The sequence below is a fragment of the Chiloscyllium plagiosum genome, unplaced genomic scaffold (assembly GCF_037043375.1).
Source record: "Chiloscyllium plagiosum isolate Xiang-an unplaced genomic scaffold, Cpla_swu_hap1 HiC_scaffold_17, whole genome shotgun sequence".
Classification (NCBI taxonomy): domain Eukaryota; kingdom Metazoa; phylum Chordata; class Chondrichthyes; order Orectolobiformes; family Hemiscylliidae; genus Chiloscyllium; species Chiloscyllium plagiosum.
The window spans coordinates 15870382-15889610 of record NW_028270155.1 but is presented as its reverse complement, the minus strand read 5'-3'; the positions used below and the strand labels follow the sequence as shown (position 1 = coordinate 15889610).

General features: G+C 41.7%; 1 protein-coding gene across 4 annotated transcripts in view; it reads right to left on the bottom strand.

Annotated features, from left to right (window-relative positions):
• The window catches only part of mafa (MAF bZIP transcription factor a), a 360209-nt gene that overhangs the window by 10715 nt on the left and 330265 nt on the right, over positions 1-19229 (bottom strand). For all 4 annotated transcript variants that reach the window (XM_043706570.2, XM_043706572.2, XR_015759913.1 and 1 more), the window contains one exon: positions 1375-1458. In XM_043706570.2, the coding sequence (XP_043562505.2) occupies positions 1375-1458 (84 nt within the window). Of the gene's footprint in view, positions 1-1374; positions 1459-19229 lie in introns of those variants that run through there.

Genomic DNA, 19229 nt, shown 5'->3' with positions numbered 1-19229 from the left:
TTTAGGGCATAAGCCCTTCTTCAGGAAAGGGCTTATGCCTGAAACGTCGATTCTCCTGTTCCTTGGATGCTGCCTGACTTGCTGCGCTTTTCCAGCAACACATTTTCAGCTCTGATCTCCAGCATCTGCAGCCCTCACTTTCTATGGGGGATCAGGGTTGAGTTTAGAGGTGACATAGAGTCAGAGAGATGTACAGATAGAAATAGACCCTTCGGTCCAATTCATCCATGCTGACCAAATATCCCAACCTAATCTAGTCCCATTTGTCAGCATTTGGCCCATATCTCTCCAAACCCTTCCTATTCATATACCCAACCAGATGCCTTTTAAATGCTGTAATTGTACCAGCCACCACCACTTCCTCTGGCAGCTCATTTCATACACACACCACCCTCTGCGTGAAAAAGTTGCCCCTTAGCTCCCTTTTATATCTCACATTAAACCTATGCCATCTAGTTCTGGACTCGCCCATGCCAGAGAAAAGACCTTGTCTATTTACTCTATCCATGCCCCTCATGATTTAATAAACATCGATAAGGTCACCCCTCAGCCTCCGACGCTCCAAGGTAAACAGCCCAGCTTATTCAGCCTTTCCCTATAGCTCAAATCCTCCAAACCTGGCAACATCCTTATAAACCTTTTCTGAACTCTTTCAAGTTTCACAATATCATTCCAATAGGAGGGAGACCAGAATTGCACACAATATTCCAAATCTGGCCTAACCGATGCCATGTACAGCTGCAACATGACCTCCCAACTCCTGTACTCAATGCTCTGACCAATAAAGGAAAGCATACCAAATACCTTCTTCATTATCCTATCTACCTGTGACTGTACTTTCAGGGAACTATGAATCTGCACTACATTGTTCACGTTTGCTTAACTTAGCAGTACTAGTGCATCAGTCACACCAATTCCAAAGAGCAAAGATAACCTTGAATATATCATGGAACCGCAGCTAAATGTTGAAGTCAATAACTTCAAAAGGGGTGTGTAAATTATTTAAAAGTAATGTTACGCCAAGGGACTTAAGGAATACTTGAATTAGGAACTTGCATCTGTTTTATTTGGAAGGGAAAGAAAATTGCCGAATAAATTTAACTTGGGAAACATAGATTTTCACCAGAATCACTCCCATATGGTTCACCATGACAATGTGTCTGTGGAACGTTGGTGGAAGCAAGGTGAGAATCTAGTATGAGAGTCCACATGATTGAATGATCTACAGGTTTCTGCTGTTCAGGCTTGTGCATGAATGGTCCTTAGCATGGTGTGAGTAAGACTCTTTGTCCTCAACCAAGTCAGCAATCTTTGAGTGCAAGCTTAGATAGCAGAAGAGAAAATTGAAGGAGGAAGTGGAAATTTTGACCTTACCTGTAACTGAGCATTTGTTTAGCCTCTTTCAGATTGTATTGTCCATTCTTTGCTGCTGCGTTGACATCATTTGCTGTGTTAAGCCTGGTGAAAAAGCAAAGATAACATTTCACATTAGGTACTGCAGTGAGCCCTATGTCACTCTGTTTGAGGTTATCATTGCTTCATATATTGCTGATAATTATAGGACACTGCTTTCCAAAGTTTGCTTTCCTTTCTTTTGTTGCTTCTCACCTCCAGTGATTCCGGTTCACTGCAAAGAAATGGCAGCCATTTTCGGATTTTCACAAAGTACAAACTTTACTTTGCAATGTCGTATTTGGATCTAACTTCATCCTCGTTTGTAAAATATTTCAATAGATGGTGCAGAACTGCCAACGGAACCCTGAGTTTACAAAGCACTTTGTTTTTTATCAAAGATATCCAAATCTAATTCACAGCAGATGGGCACCACAGATTAGGAGGGCCACAGCTTCAACTCAGACTCCTTGTTGAAATTTTCCCCAGGTGACAACAGCTGCTTCCAATTGTAATCTGTCTTTAAAATAGTAAAATGCCCCAAGGCTCTGCACAAAGAGCCTTATCGTAGAAAAATTGACAACAAATACCTCACCTATGGAAATTGGGCTTTGTTCGGCCCTACAGGTCGGTTTTATGAAAAGTCTTAAAGGAAAATGGACAGGTAAAGACGTTTATGAATGGAATTTCAAAGCTTAGGGCTCAGGCAATTGTAAAAGCAGCAGTCAGTATTGATGGCCAGAAACCAAGGAGTGATGAAAGCTCAAATGTTTGTTGGGTTTGTGGTGCCTACAGTAATAGGGAGGACCAAGACTATGGAGTGATTTGAAAATAGGTGTGAGGATTGTGAATACCAAAGAATCACAAAACAAGGAGTGAGTGCAGGTCAGTGCAATATAGAATGTAGTGAATGCCCCATGGTATGAATTAGGATACGGGTAGGACATCAGCATGAGTTAGCTGTCATGTTCATCCATAGTGCTGCCTCTGTCCAAAGGAAAAGTGACCTGCTTCATTATACACCAATGAGTAGATTTGGGTTCATGTTCACTAGCAATCCACTGACTCAGGTTAGAATGGATAGTTAGAATCTTTTCTGAGAATCTTAGAAACGTAGGTTTAAGATTTAAAAAAAGGGGTGTAAGTATAAAGGAGATGTGAGAGGCAAATTTTTTACACAGAGGGTGGTAAGTGCCCGGAATGTGCTGCCAGGGGAGGTGGTGGAGGCAGATACAGTAGCAATGTTTAAGAGGCATCTTGACAAATATATGAATATTGGGAACAGAGGGATGCGTAGGCACAGCAGGTTTTTAATTAGAAAGGCATCATGTGTCAGTGCAGTCTTTGTGGGCCGAAGGGCCTGTCCTGTGCTGTACCATTCTTTATTCTTTGTTTGGTTAATTTTCTAGGGAAGTGTGTTCAAATCTCACGACAGTAGCTGGTGGAACTTAAATTCAGTTAATTAATCTGGAACTGTCAAGCCAGTCTTGGTAATGATGACAGTGAAACTGCCACTGTTTGTCATACAGACCTATTTGATGCACTGATGTCCTTTTGGAAATGAAAACTGCCATACTTTCCCAACCCTGTGACCTCCGACCCACAGCGATATGGTTCTCTCTTAATTGTCCTGTGAGGTGGCGGAACAAGCCACTTGTTCAAAAACAGTTAGGGATGGGCAACAAGTGTTGGCCTTGCCAGGGTCACCCACATCACATGAAAAGAAAAAGGAAACAATTCTCCCAATGTTGCCTGACACTTGCATTTGATACTTCTTAACTCAGCCACAACAGTGACAGACTAATTTTGGGCAATGCTGTTGAGTGCTCAAGGGGGAATGAGGGGAAAGCGACAGGAGTTTCACTCCAAGTCTCAGCTCAGACCAATTCAATTTTCAAAGCATTCAATGCCAAAGAGACAATTATGGGATGTCAGCAAACATCCTCCCAGCCATGCTCTGAGGTGCTGGTCTCAGCATGGAAATCAACACACGAATGCAATAAGTTGAAAGAAAAATAATTAGTTGTGAACCATAAATTTGGAGTTAGACCATCTCTTACTTCAGCATTAAACACCAACTGTTCTGATCTCTGTGACATGTGTGGGTTAAAGTGATTGATTAAATGAGCAGTTCAGACTTGAAGGCATAGCAATATTTTGCAAAAGCAAGACTGGATTTTTAACTGAAATTCACAGCACTGTGCAGTAACAACTGTTCTGCAGTGGTCGGAGCAGGACACATTGGTCCGGACTGGTCCTCAGGAACACAATTGGCTAACAGAACTTGCGGACTGTACCTCTCACCTCCATCATTGGTCCCTTTGTCTCCCTGATTATGGCCTGTCAAATCCCTGGCTTACATGTACAAAACTAATGACTTGTCTGGCAAGAGATGTTATTCCAACATGCTGCCCTTCCAACTTAGCCTGCTAGGTCAATTGGCAATTTGCCTTATCACTACTTGTAGGGTCTTGCTATTTACAAAACTGAACACCCCAAAAGGCATGAGCAAAAATAAAAGATCATGCAGCCTCTCGATACACTATTCAATTCACCACTACTGCATCTTTGGTTTCAGTTCCCTTAGGTCCTTGAAAGACCAAAATCTGTCTACCTCAGCTTTAAATAGATCAGGGAAGCAGTATCCACAACATTCCGAGTTGAAAAATTCCAAAGATTCACAACATTTGAGTGAAGAAATCTCTCCTCATACCAATCAGTGATTGATTCCTTAGGTTGAGTCTGTACCCACTTCTTCCAGATTCCTCAGACAAGGGAAGCAGCCTCTCATATCTATCCTGTCAAGCCCTTCCAAACCTAAAACACTCCCAATCCTCAGACTTGTCATTATTCTTTGCAACTTTGTAAGTCTCCATTTTCAATCCAGTACTATCTTTAATTTCCTTATTAAGCCACTGATCTGATCTTTATTGCTGATCTTTATTGTTTTTCCATGAAATGTATTTCTTTTGAACATTTTCAATAATTTACTTAAATGTTTCGCAGTGTTTATTTATAATCACACCTTTTAGTGACAGAGGCAGCATCTCTGCCAATGCAGTGGTCCCTCAGTGCTGTACTGTAGTGCCATGTTAGATTACATGCTCAAGTCTCTGAACGTGGCGATGTGTTCATGCGGCTTAGCTCTGAAATTAAAAGATTCAAGGCCATTGATCAGGTCTGCTTGTTGAAAAGTAACTTGTGGTTACCTTTGAAAATTCCTCAGGCAAGTGAAAAGTGTTGAAAGGAGCTTTTACAAGTTCAAGAGTTAATCTATGAAGGTAAATTTAAAATTGCTCCCCCAGGGAACATTACAAGACGAAAGCCTTGAGACAGTTTCTGCTTTCTCTGATGATTCATTCTTACATTAAACAGCTTTTGATCCACTAAACCATTACTTCTAGATTTAGTTCATCCCCCCTTTACACTCGTGGTTTTATCAAGCATTGTGGGTCTTGGCAATTTGCCTCGATTTCTCAATTGAAAAGAAAAGCAAACCTTATATATTCTGTATGTGGACATTTTTTAGTTGAATGGCTCAAATCTTTGAAATAAAGCCTTCCTCTCAGCTGCTTCTAGAATAATATGGGGTCAGACTACTGATGGGGGAAGAAAAGCCACTATTCTGGGACCTTAGCATTTGACAAAAGGCAACACTGTGGCCCAGAGTTCCAGGATGTCTACATATGTTTTCCCATTAATGGTGATCTCTTCCAGATCACCAAAAGTGGAGGAAGGCTCCATCTTTGGAGAAAGGAGATATCTAGGTAGGTGAGTCCACTCAGCAATCAATTACTAATTGGGATAGATGGCCAAGAACAGAGCAATTAACCACTTTTTCCAGCAGGGAATATGTGGAATTTGAGAGAGACTGACAGAGGAAGATGAGGGAATTTGAAGACATATTATAGCTCAGAAAAAAATAACAAATCGTTCTCATCACAACCTTAAATTGGTGACTCCTTATTTTGAAACTGCCACTAATTCTAGTTTCTCCCATGTTAGCCATGATGTGAAAGATGCCAGTGTTGGACTGGGGTAGACAAAGTTAAAAATCACAGAACACCAGGTTACAGTCCAACAGGTTTAAGGACAAAAGGGCAACTAAGAAGCAAATATGGCCCTTCATGGCAGCCTTTGTATGGAGCTGCAGGAGATGGGGGAGATACAAAATGAGTATTTTGCATCAGTGTTTACTGTGGAGAAGGACATGGAAGATATAGAATGGGGGAAATAGATGGTGACATCTTGAAAAATGTCCAAATTACAGAGGAGGAAGTGCTGGATGTCTTGAAATGCATAAAAGTAGATAAATCTCCAGGACCTGAAAAAGTGTACTCTAGAATTCTGTGGGAAGTGATTGCTGGGCCCCTTGCTGAGATATTTGTAACGTCAATAGTCACAGGTGAGGTGCCAGAAGACTGGAGGTAGGCAAACGTGGTACCATAATATAAGGAAGGTGGTAAGGACAAGCCATGGAATTATAGGCCAGTGAGCCTGACATCGATGGTGGGCAGGTTGTTGGAGGAAATCCTAAGGGACGGGATTCACACGTATTTTGAAAGGCAAGGACTGATTATGGATAGTCAACATGGCTTTATGCCCGGGAAACCATGTCTCACAAACTTGATTGAGTTTTTTGAAATAGTAACAAAGAGGATTGATGAGGACAGAGCGGTGGATGTGATCAATATGAACTTCACTAAGGCGTTCAACAAGACTCCCCATGGGAGACTGGTTAGCAAGGTTAGATCACATGGAATACAGGGAGAACTAGCCATTTGGATACACAACTGGCTGAAAGGTAGAAGACAGAGGGTGGTGGTGGTGGTGGAGAGTTGTTTTTCAGACTGGAGTCCTGTGACCAGTGGAGTGCCACAAGGATCGGTGCTGGGTCCATTACTTTTTGTCATTTATAGAAATGATTTGGATGTGTTCATAGGAGGTATAGTTAGTAAGTTTGCAGATGACACCAAAATATGAGGTGTAGTGGACAGCGAATAAGGTTACCTCAGATTACAACGGGATCATGATCAGATGGGCCAATAGTCTGAAGAGTGGCAGAGGGAGTTTAAATACAAGGTGCTGCAGTTTGGGAAAGCAAATCTTAGCAGGACTTATACACTTAATGGTAAGGTCCGAGGGAATGTTGCTGAACAAAGAGACCTTGGAGTGCAGGTTCATAGCTCCTTGAAAGTAGAGTTGCAGGTATATAGGATAGTGAAGAAGACATTTGGTATGCTTTCCTTTATTAGTGAGCGTTCTGAGTACAGGAGTTGGGAGGTCATGTTGCGGCTGTACAGGACATTGGTTAGGCCAGTTTTGGAATAGTGCGTGCGTATCTGGTTTCCCTCCTTTCAGAAGGATGTTGTGAAACTTGAAAAGGTTCAGAAAAGATTTACAAGGAAGTTGCCAGGGTTGGAGTGTTTGAGCTATAGGGAGAGGCTGAGCACACTGTGGCTGTTTACCCTGGAGTGTTGAAAATTGAGGGGTAACCTCATAGAGGTTTATAAAATCATGAGGGGCATGGATAGGGTAAATAGACAAAGTCTTTTCTTTGGGTTGGAGGAGTCCAGAACTTGGGGCTGTAGGTTTAGGGTGAAAAGAGAAAGATTTAAAAAGGACCTAAGGGGCAACATTTTCATGCAGAGAGTGCTGATGTATGGAATGAGCTGCCAGAGGAAGTGGTGGAGGCTGGTACAATTACAGCATTTAAAAGGCATCTGGATGGATATATGAATAGGAAGGGCTTCGAGGGATTTGGGCCAAGTGGTGGCAAATGGTACTAGATTAGGTTGGGATATCTGGTCGGCACGGACGGGTTGGACTAAAGGATCTGTTTCTGTGCTGTTCATCTCTATGACTCTATGACTCTAGCTTTATTTGGACGTAATGACTTATTTGGAAGCAAATTTTTCCAAATAAGCCTGTTGGACTATAACCTGGTGTTGTGAGTCTTTTAGCATTCATTTCTCAAGTCCTCTCAAGATCTTATATGTTTAAACAAGGTCAACTCATATTCTTCTAAACACTGACGGATACATGACCAACCTGTCCAATCTTTCCTAATATCATAAACCCCACCCATGCCAGATAGCAAACAAGTGAATCTTCTCAGAACTGCTTTTAATTTACTTATATCCTGTCTCAAATAATGAGGCCAATACTGTCCACAGTACTCCAGATGTGACCTCACCAAGCTTTCATACAATGTCAGCAAACCCCTCTACTTTTACATTCCATCTCTCTTGTCTGAAACAACGGCATTCTGTTTATCTTTATAATCACTTTCTGTACCCGCAAATAACGTATGATTCACATGTCTGGACACCCAGATCTCTCTGTACCTTAGTTTTCTGTGAACTCACACCAGTCAAATAATATGTTGCTTTTCAATTCTTCCTGCCAAACTGGACAAATTCACATTTTTGAACTTTATCTACCAAGCATCTGCACACATGCCAACCTATCTGTTGCAATTTGCAGACTTCTTATGCCCTCTGCTCAACTTACTTTCCCACCCATCTTTGCAACCATCATTCTGAGTCGTTCATGTAAATTGTAAGTAACCGAGGCTCCAACAGACATCCCCATGGCACAGCACCCATCATATCCTGCCAGCCTAAAAACAACCCATTAATGCCCTGGCTTCCCATTAGCCAATATGCGAACACTCTCAATTTTTACTTGATTGAATATGAATACAATATGATTGAAATAATGACTACATCAGCGAGGAGAAAGTGAGGACTGCAGATGCTGAAGATCAGAGTCAAGAGTGTGTTGCTGGAAAAGCACAGCAGGTCAGGCAGCATCCGAGGAACAGAGGAATCAATGTTTTAGGCATTCCTGATGAAGGGCATATGCCCAAAACGTCAATTCTTCTGCTCCTTGGATGCTGCCTGACCTGCTATGCTTTTCCAGCAACATCTTCTTGTAATGACTACATCAGTAATGAAGGAGAGTTCATCATAGATGGTTGAAAGCAAAAAGGATTTAAATGATGTCAAAACGTGGAAGACATATGGTACAATGTGTACTGCTCATAAAGACCAACATGGACTGGTCTAAATAGCTTGTTTCTGAGTTGTAATTTATATTTCACATAAAATACATTGTACTATGTGGGCCTGGCATGTTAGGATCTATAGCACAGAAGGAAGCCATCTGTCCAATTGTGCCTGTGTTGGTTCTTTGAAATAGCTATCCAATTAGTTCCACTCAACCACTTGTTCCTTACAGTTCATGGGATTTAAGCATCACTGGCAAGGCAAATATTTATTACGCATCCTTAATTGCCCTTGTGAAGGTTGTGGTGAGCCGCCTTCTTGAACTACTGCCATTTTTCCTTTATATGTACGTATCCAATTCCCTCTTTTTATTGAATCCTTTCCACTACTCTTTCAGGAAGTTATTTCCAGACTGTAACAACCCATTGCGCCAAAAACAAATCAGCCTCCTGTTTCACATATGAGGCATAGTGACTCATTCTGTTTCATGCTTGCAGATCAAGAGAGGGTTTATCAAATGCACCTTTATAGACCCAGTAGTGTATTTTCACAGCAGCAGGTGAAAGTACAGTTATGCTCTGTGGGAAAATAGTGATGATGACTCGGATGCAAAACTTAAGTTAATGTATTGGTCCGAATTTACAGTTTGCTTTTACAACAGTGCTCACATATAACCAAATGACATTTTGCTTTGTAGGGAGAATAAATGATGCTTTACTTACTCTACTGTCCCTGGAGCCAAACTGCTGTCACCATTCCAAGTGGTTGGGTGTCTTTCAGGGCTGTCTGGTTTGGACATTATTCCCTCAGTTAATGCTAATACTGCTGTTCAAAATGATAAATTTTACAAGTGCTCAAGTCAGACTGAGCGTGCTAAACTATGATGAACTGCCAGTAGAGAAGCTACAATCATCATGGGTTTGGCTGCAACTCACTCGGAAAACTTCCCCAGGCATTGTCGGCCTCCCCCTTTGTAGGGCAGCAGTCCCAATCACTAACAGGATTTGTCACACTTCCCCCTTGAACTCAAAATGTGGTCAAATTCCATCTTTCAATGTTGGCAACATTTATAATTTTGGCCTCACCGCAAATAGAAACAGTATTTTGCCTTCTTTTGGAGATGGTGGCCCTTTGCTGACTTCAAGTTCCACAGGGATCAACAGGCATCTGCTGCCTCACTCAAGGAGCTTGTTCCTCATGTAGGATCCCAGACAGAGAGTACTGGCAGCTTTCTGGGGGTATTTGACTTCCACTTTACTGTGGATCTGACCTATACCATTGCTGAATTTCCCAGGTCATTTCTAAAATTGGCATGTAAATTTATTTAACACAAACACAAATATATTTCTGAGTACTGATATGTAAACTAAAAGCATGTATAGCAGAAAAGAGAAGTGTTCTGCTCATTCTCTAAATGAATGGAAAGTCTGGGGGATTCTACCTCCGCTTTATCTGGTACTGAATAAATTTACGTTTGCTCCTCAGCTCACTAATCTCCATCACAAATGTACCAAGTGGAGTTGACAGGGAGTGAAGACTGCCATACCCTACCAGCCCAATAGTCTCCCTTAGGAGAGGTGGACTGATGACAAGAAAATTGGAGGTGACAGTCACACGCTGAGTGTTCCCACTGGCTGTGTATAGGGGACCACTGTCTGAGACGAGGCACTCAACTCTGGCTTCTCTCTGTGCCTCAGATGGGTGAAAGGCAGGAAAAGAGAGCACACTTGATGGTGCTTTCACAACTAAGAAGGTTGTGGACCTGACTCCTTTGTGTGATGGTACAATGTTGGGTGGTGTCAAAGAACAAATTACCTCTTAACCCAATCATAAGAGACTTAAGAAACTAAAAGTGGGAAAGAACATCAAAGACCTGAGAATGTGAAGAGAAAATGAGGGAAACTTTGGATAATGGATGATCACTTACTTTGATGCTGTCATGTAATGACCAACAATTACCACATGTTGAGTTTCAAGCACTACTTCTGTAGTAACCCCAAGCATTTCCATTACAAAAGGAGAAGACTTGCATTTAAGTCACCATTCACAATCTTGGGACAACCTAACATGTTTTACAATTATTGAGGTACTTTTGAAGAGTTATTGCTGTAATTTTGAAACTAACATAGACACAGCAAGATCCCACAAATAGCACTGTGATAATAATTAGGTAATATGTGTGATGCTCGTTAAGGGATAAATATAGGCCAGGACATCAGGCGATTTTCTCTGCTCTTCTTCAAAATGACAACCTGAGGTATTTAATGTTGACTTGAGAGGGAAGTCAAGACTTTGGTGTAATACATTACCTGAAAGACAGAACCTTTGACAGTGCTGCATTCCTTTAGCAGAGTGTCTAAATTTGGTGCTCAAGATTCTGGAGTGGGTCTGGAATCCATGGAGGGAAAATCAACCCGTCTCCATCATTCATCTCCATCATCAAGGCTCATCACACAAAAAGGGTGGACAAACTGTTCGTCAGGGAGTAATGGATCTGGCTGGACTGCCAAGACAAGTGTAAGAATTGAAACGGGGATTAAGTGCACCTAAGTAGAAGTTGATTGAGCAGAGTAGATTTTGAGTGGGACAAAGAATAAGATCAGCTGGAGTTGGTGAACTGTTATAAGGAAGAATTTTCACTTACATAACCTGAGGAGCTCTCATCGCAACCCACAGTCACTAAAATGGTGAAATATAATGTGAAATTTACTTAGCACACTATATTTATTTACATGAAATAATATCTGCTAATTGAGGATAATTCCATGTTTGAGACTGGAACATTCCTGGTCACTCAGAGTTACTGTGTCATTCTTTAGAAGGATAACTGAAATCTCATTTGTAAGCTACAGTAACTAAGATGGCCTTAAAATAGTGGTCTATCGTTAATCAGGATTTCCCCTTCTTTGAAAAGATTCTCTTGACAGGGGACGTCCCTAACCATGGAGTTGAGAATTGAGTGTGTAACACATCCCCTCACACAGTCACAATGAGTAACAGTGGGAGTGAGGGAGGACATCACTACTATATATAATACACCCCCTCACAAAGACTAACAATGGGAAATTGCGGTGATAATGTTTTAAAATTGTAACCAAGTCCTTTTATGTCATTCTACAGATAAACAATGGATTTATGTAAGGCCACAGACCATGTTTTACAACACATTGTCTTATGTGCTCACACACAGTAATATTTATTGTTTACTATATATTTGTATATGTAAATAACATCCATCCTTTCTGATATTAACAAACATATATCCACTCAGGTGACTAACATGCAACCCTTCATGTGACTTACAACTTCTCACATGTCCAGCATACATCTCTTCACATGTCAAATACATACTCATTCATGGAGAAAGTGAGGTCTGCAGATGCTGGAGATCAGAGCTGAAAATGTGTTGCTGAAACAGCACAGCAGGTCAGGCAGCATCCAGGGAACAGGAGAATCGACGTTTCGGGCATAAGCCCTTCTTCAGGATTCCTGAAGAAGGGCTTATCCCCGAAACGTCGATTCTCCTGTTCCCTGGATGCTGCCTGACCTGCTGCGCTGTTCCAGCAACACATTTTCAGCACATACTCATTCATGACAAACATGTCACCCTTCATATGGCTAATATACATTCACTCATATTACTAGTATGTTTCTCTTTACACAACAAATATATATCCACCAAATTATGAACATACACTCACTCATGTAACAAGATTCATTCCCTTATGTAACTAATAATTCAAATGCTGAGTGGGCAGGAAAATGATCTCGTTCCCAAGCACAATGACATTCCCAATCCCGCTCATTCATACATTACTTTTGGAGGATATACAGCGGCAAGCTGTTTCTTTCTGGCTCGAAACCCATGTACATTTATATCAATTAAATGCCGTACAGTTTATCTTGGCTTCAAAATGCATCGAGCTCTCAGATTGGAATCATTGGTAATATGTTGCTACTGCTTCAGGGTCGTTGGGTCAAAATCCTGGAACTCATTCCCAATTAGCATTGTGTGTTTACCGATACCAGCAGTTCAAAAAGGCAGTTTAATACTACCTCCTCCAGGGAAACATGGGGTGGGAAAATAAATGCTAGCCCAGCCAATGTGCCTAATGACCATGGCTGAATAAAATAAGATAAATTATATGGCAAGTTGGGTGCTGACCAGAACACAAGGCAAGTTGTCCATTTGAATGTTTTGATCGTTACCCTCTGTCTTGACTACAGACTCACCAACTTCCTCCTTTAGCCAAGTACAAATCCCAGCTTTCTGCACTGGTGTTAATCGCCATTGGTGGGAAGCCATTTGACAAAGCGGCAAAGCAAGTCATACCATCAGGACATCCAAAGTGCTTTACCACCAATTCCTTCTTTATTCACTCTTGGGATATGGGTGTTGCTGGCTGGCCAGAATTTTTATTGCCCATCCTTAGTTGCCCTTGGTGATGAGCTGCTTTCCTCAACTGCTGCAGTTGATGTGTTGTGGATAGACCCACAAGGCCGTTAGGGAGCAAATTCCAAAATTTTGACCCCATGACAGTGAAAGAACAACTTCCAAATTTTAATTGCTTGATGTTTTACTGAAACTCAGCCACTGTTTTAATAAAGGAAATTGTACCAAACAATCTCCCACAGGCAACAATGAGATAATGATCAAATGCTGGCTGCATGATAAATGTTGACCAGGACACCAGTCCCCTGCCTTTCCAGAATACTGTGGGACCTTTGACAACTGAATGAGTCACAGGCTGTGAATGTCTCTCTCAATAGACAAACGCCTTAGAAAGCACAATGCTTCTGCCGGACTGCATGAGAAAGTTCAAATCTTTGGAATGGGTCTTGAAACACTATTGGCTGCATGAAATCAAAGCAATCATGATTAAAGACTGAATTGAAGGTTTCACTAGCAATTTGCCCTGTACCCATCATCTGAAGGGAAATAAAACACCTACATATAAAAACAGCTTTGACTGATCATGACCACAGACAAAGTGTTGCAAAAGCCCCTGCTGGACATTTTGCCTGAAATGTCTGCCCACAAGTTGCAAAACTATGCTTCAGTCAGTGCAACGAAAATGCACATTTGCCTTGTGTCTTTAATATTATGTCTCATTCAGGCATTTTCTCAATCAAGCAAAGATTAACACCAAGGAGCCAAAAAAAAAGACAGATACACAAATACTTGGTTGAAGATGTAGGTTTCAACAGACAATAGAGCGATGGAGAGATTTCAGGGGGGGATTTCAAGAGTTTAGGGATTTGACAGCTGAAGGTCTGGTCATTACTACTGGAGCAAAAGAAATAAGGGTTACAGGAGAAATCCACGTTGCAGAAATAAAACATTCCCGGTGGATTGTAGAGCTGGGAAAGGTTGTAGAGATAGGGAGGGGGCGAAGCTATGAAGGGATTTGAAGAGGAGGATATTAACTTTAAAATTGCTGTGCTTTCTGACTGTATCATTTGGTTTGCCTTTTATTAAAAACTGTAATGAGTATTCTCATCAACAACCCTTCAGGGAATTGGTGAATATGTGCAAAAGGAGTGTGAGGAGATAGAGCGAGAGAAAAAAATTAAAACCTTTCTTCCAAACTTTCCACAGATACATATGTTTCAAGGTGTATTGTCCAGCAAAGCTCAATCTTCGAGTGCAGGCAACGACAGGCAGACAGTCTCTGTGCTTACTGTCCTTTCTTGTTGCAAGCTGATATCAAGCAGTTAATATGGAAATCAGCTTGCCACAAAACTGATAAGCTGGGAAGTTGAGATGGAAGAGAAAGCAATTTACACTAATTGTACTGAGGGATGAGGGAAAATGAAAAAAAATTACAACTTTCTGCAAGAAATTTACAATTTCCTTCACGCACAAGTAGCATGTCCACTCACTGGCTGCTGCCCACAAATGGTTAGAGAAGGTTAAAGAAGGAGCGGCAAAAGTGAATTTTATCTAGTAATGTAACACAGGAGTTTCAATGGTAAACCATGTTCAAGGTCAGAAGCCAATGCTGAATTTGCATGTGTCCACACTTTGGTAATTTTAGGGGCTTTTGCACAGCATGTGTTTTAAATGTTTATACACCAGAGAGGATTGCAATCTGTCTAAACTCCTGTAAAAGAATGTTTAGATAACTACCTCGTTAAACACAAGCATTTAGGTGTGGGAATTGAAGTTATGACATTTAGAAATTACAAAATTAAAGTGGAAGTAAGCTCTGGTATCTTTCTCCTCTGCTTTGAGAGGCACTGACTCTTTGCTGGGGCATAAACAATTCACCTATTCCTCTTCCTTTGGAGTACAGTACTTGGTTATTCACAATGGAGGAGAAAGTGAGGACTACAGATGCTGGAGATCAGAGTCTAGAGTGTGGTGCTGGAAAAGCACAGCAAGTCAGGCAGCATCCAAGGAGCAGGAGAATCAACATTTCAGGCATAAGCCCTTCATCAGGAATATAAAGCTGAAGAGGCCATCATCCTACTGGATCATAGGGCCACTTTGTCATTAGGGAGGGATGACTGATGGAGGTTTAATCTGAGGATCACTGCACCTCAGGTGAGGTGAGAGGTTGAGAAGGAGAGTCCTTTATGGTCCCCTCAGCTGTTGTGGAATGTTTGCGAGGATCCAAGTAATCAACATTCAGACAATTTGGCTATGTAAGGCTGAATAATCAAGCCTACTTGGATATCTAGAAAGGACCATTGGTTTACAGTAGAACCCAAGACTGACTTCCTCTCACCTTCCAAGACTTTGAAAGAAAAATCATAGACCTCTAACAACTAACCTAGTAGAGAACACTCAGCATAGATGTGGGATTAAACAGATTGAGCAGATCTAGCTCCAAATGTCACAGGTAGTTTGTTCAATATTTGAGAACAATGTTCCAGCTGAAACATTGTATTTTGCTCTGATTTCTTTCTCTTTCCGTTTTCAACAAGAATGTCCTCTATCAATTTACAAATAGCAAAAAAAATGACATTCAGATTTATCAGACTCCTTGCGACTTGCAGATTTTACACGGCACTGTTCCCATTAGATTAATATAGCTGAGCTAAAGAGATGTCATTTTAAAGGTCTTGTTTCATTTCACTAGATGAGGAGAACTGCTTCTCTGAATTTCTCTGAAGTTTAAGGGCTATTTGAAAAAAAAATTGAAGATTGTATGTGCTTAAAATACGTATTAAATAACTCAAGCTCAATGGGATTGTGAGACCATCTGATAAATTTTATTTGAAACAAAAAATATGAATGTAATACTTTCCCTTGACTTATTGTCTCTTCATGAGAGCTCACATGACCAAATGAAAAAGTCCTTCTTTTTTAAAAATGCTGCAGAATAATTCAACTTTATTTAAAAAGGGTGTTGCATCCAGAGATATGTGAAGACTCCATTATAAACGCCTTTTATTTTTTCTGTGTGAAATGGGCATTGTCAACAAATTCAACATTTGTGGCCTTTCCTTAATTGCCCTCTAACTGAATGGCTGAATTGGCTATTTTCAGAGGGTGGTTAAGAACCACCCACTGCTGTGCGTTTGAATGCTCATGTAGGCAAAACAGGTAAGGATTATTTTAGGATAATAGATTATCATAGAATCCCTACAGTGTGGAAGCAGACCATTTGGCCCATCGAGTTCACACTAATCCTCCCAGACCCAACCCATTCACGTTATAGTTTCTATCTCATGGTCTATGTATTTCATCACACTTCTGACCTGTGCCTTGTAGAGGCTGGACAAGCTTTGGAGAGTCAGGAGGTGAGTTACTCGCTGTAGGATTCCTAACCTCTGGTGTGCTCTTGCAACCACAGTATTGTTGATGTACTGTTGAAGTCAGAGTTACATCATCATCTTTTTTTTCATTGGTAACATAACTATTCTTATTATCCTACATACCTTTACAAGTAATTTTATTGAAATACATTGCTAGCCAAATGAATGGCTTTTCAAGATTGAATCAGGAGACTGCCTGTGCAAAGAGAACATTCTACATGTCTTGAATCTGGTTATATTCAGCCCTGCATGTGCAGTCTGAAGGAATAATGCAGTTATATTGTGTCTGTGCATTGTTGCCTGGTCAGTTACAGTGCTGCTGTCACAGGAGTTGAGGAGGGGGCAAGGATAGAAAGGTCACAGATCACGCCTGCCACAGCTTTCAATCGTGAGAGATAAATACCTGAGTTGAAGCACAATAATTTGCCATTGTCAAGATATTCATCTTCGAGCGGATGAGAAAAATTAGGATTTGTATAACCCTCTTGAGAAAGCCTCAAAACGAAGGTGGAGGAAGGTAATGAAATATTTATATTCTATCCACACATGCACACACATATACAGACATACACAACCATCCTCTCATAAATGTGTGCACAATCACAAACACACACATACTCCAAAGACACAGATATACACATACAGACACACACACAAACATACATGCACACATTAACATACACACACTCTCACACAGAGACACAGGCACACGCACACACTCACACACACACACAATGTACATGCTTTATGGGTTGTTATACCATTAGATTTGTTCACAAAGCCAAAGATACCTCAGACCTAGTGGGAATCTGAGGTGCTCTGTGCAACATCACTGTTCAAAGGTACAGAAACACGAAACATATTTAAGGTCAACAGCGGACACAGCTTGCCTTGCATGGGATGTTTTGCTTGGCTCTGCTTTTTTTTATGAAATGGATTCTGCAAGAAAAAAATTATAGAACGTTTAAAGGAAGGGGAAATGTGGTCCCGAGTGCATACTTTAGAAACTATACATGACTTATAATTCCCATTTTAAATCATAATTATGGTGCTAAGTGCTGGCACAGGTTATTGAGGTAAAATTTGAGAATGCCCTAGGTCCTTACTGCAGACCTTTCCCACCACCAGCCGCTTTTCACTGTTTGATTGTGACTACTGTGAGAAGAGACGAAAGAATGGCTTTGTAAAGCAGAAGCTAAGCAAAATCGAAGGATAAATAACTTAAGTGTGAGATGGCCCTGTTTTCCTTAACAGACTACTATATAATATTCTCAGTTGTTGCCCCAGGCACCTTCACTTCGTGTAATTTTACATGATTTTTGGCCAACATTAATTCTTAATTCTTGATTTCAGATTCTATCCAAGCGGAAATTGTTACTGGACTATGTCAGAGACTTGGACAAACAGTTTTGGTGACTTCCTACAATTAGAAAGTTCATGGATAAATGGTCTAAGTATGGGAAGCACTTGCGGAATTTGACGAGAATCAGAAGTCTTCCAACTCTTCAAAGTCCCGCCTTAATGAGTATGCTCCCGTTAATCCGAGGTTGATGAATTGTTGGAATTCTCTGCCCAGAGGGCTGTGAAGATTCAGTCATTAAGTCTGTTCAAGACTGAGATCAATAGATTTTTAAATATTGGAAACATCCTAGGCTATGGAAATAATGCAGGAAAATAGTGTTGAGATAAAAGGTCAGCTATAATCAGGTTAAATGGCATAGCAGGTTCGAACAGGTGAATGAACCACTCATGCTCCTATTTCTTATGTTCTTATGTTCATTAGGTTAATCTAAATCACCATGAAAGAACCTGAGGTGCTGCAAAGCATTCCTCCCACTTTGAACAAGAACAATTCACCAATAATGTTTCAGATCTGGTAATGGCTTGCCTTTCCATTAAATGAACTGAAGGTGCAACTATGAAAAGAATAGACCATTAAGCAAAGAAAATATACCAGGAAATAAGATTTGGTATTATGGAGCCATAGAGAGTCATTTGTAGCATAAAATGAGGCCATGCAACCCTTCGGATCAATTCTGGCTTGAACAGTTCATCCACTTCACCAACACCTTCCACCCTGACCTCAAATTCACCTGGACAGTCTCAGATTCCTCCCTCCCCTTCCTCGACATTTCTATTTCCATCTCAGGCGACCGAATCAACACAGACATCTACTACAAACCGACCGACTCCCACAGCTACCTGGACTACACCTCCTCCCATCCTGCCCCCTGTAAAAACGCCATCCCATTCTCCCAATTCCTTCGACTCCGCCGCATCTGCTCCCAGGAGGACCAGTTCCAAAAACGCACAACCCAGATGGCCTCCTTCTTCAAGGACCGCAATTTCCCCCCCGACGTGGTCGACGATGCCCTCCACCGCATCTCTTCCACTTCCCGCTCCTCCGCCCTTGAACCCCGCCCCTCCAACCGCCACCAGGACAGAACCCCACTGGTCCTCACCTACCACCCCACCAATCTCCATGTACAGCGCATCATCCGCCGTCATTTCCGCTACCTCCAAACCGACCCCACCACCAAGGATATATTTCCCTCCCCTCCTCTATCAGCATTCCGTAAAGACCACTCCCTCTGTGACTCCCTCGTCAGATCCACACCCCCCACCAACCCAACCTCCACTCCCGGCACCTTCCCCTGCAACCGCAGGAGGTGCAAGACTTGCACCCACACCTCCCCCCTCACCTCCCTCCAAGGCCCCAAAGGAAACTTCCATATCCGCCACAGATTCACCTGCACCTCCACACATATCATCTATTGCATCCTCTGCACCCGATGTGGCCTCCTCTATATTGGGGAGACAGGCCGGCTACTTGCGGAGCGTTTCAGAGAACACCTCTGGGACACCCGGACCAACCAACCCAACCACCCTGTAGCTCAACATTTCAATTCCCCCTCCCACTCCACCAAGGATATGCAGGTCTTTGGACTCCTCCATCGTCAGACCACAACAAAACGACGGTTGGAGGAAGAACGCCTCATCTTCCGGCTAGGAACCCTCCAACCACAAGGGATGAACTCGGATTTCACCAGTTTCCTCATTTCC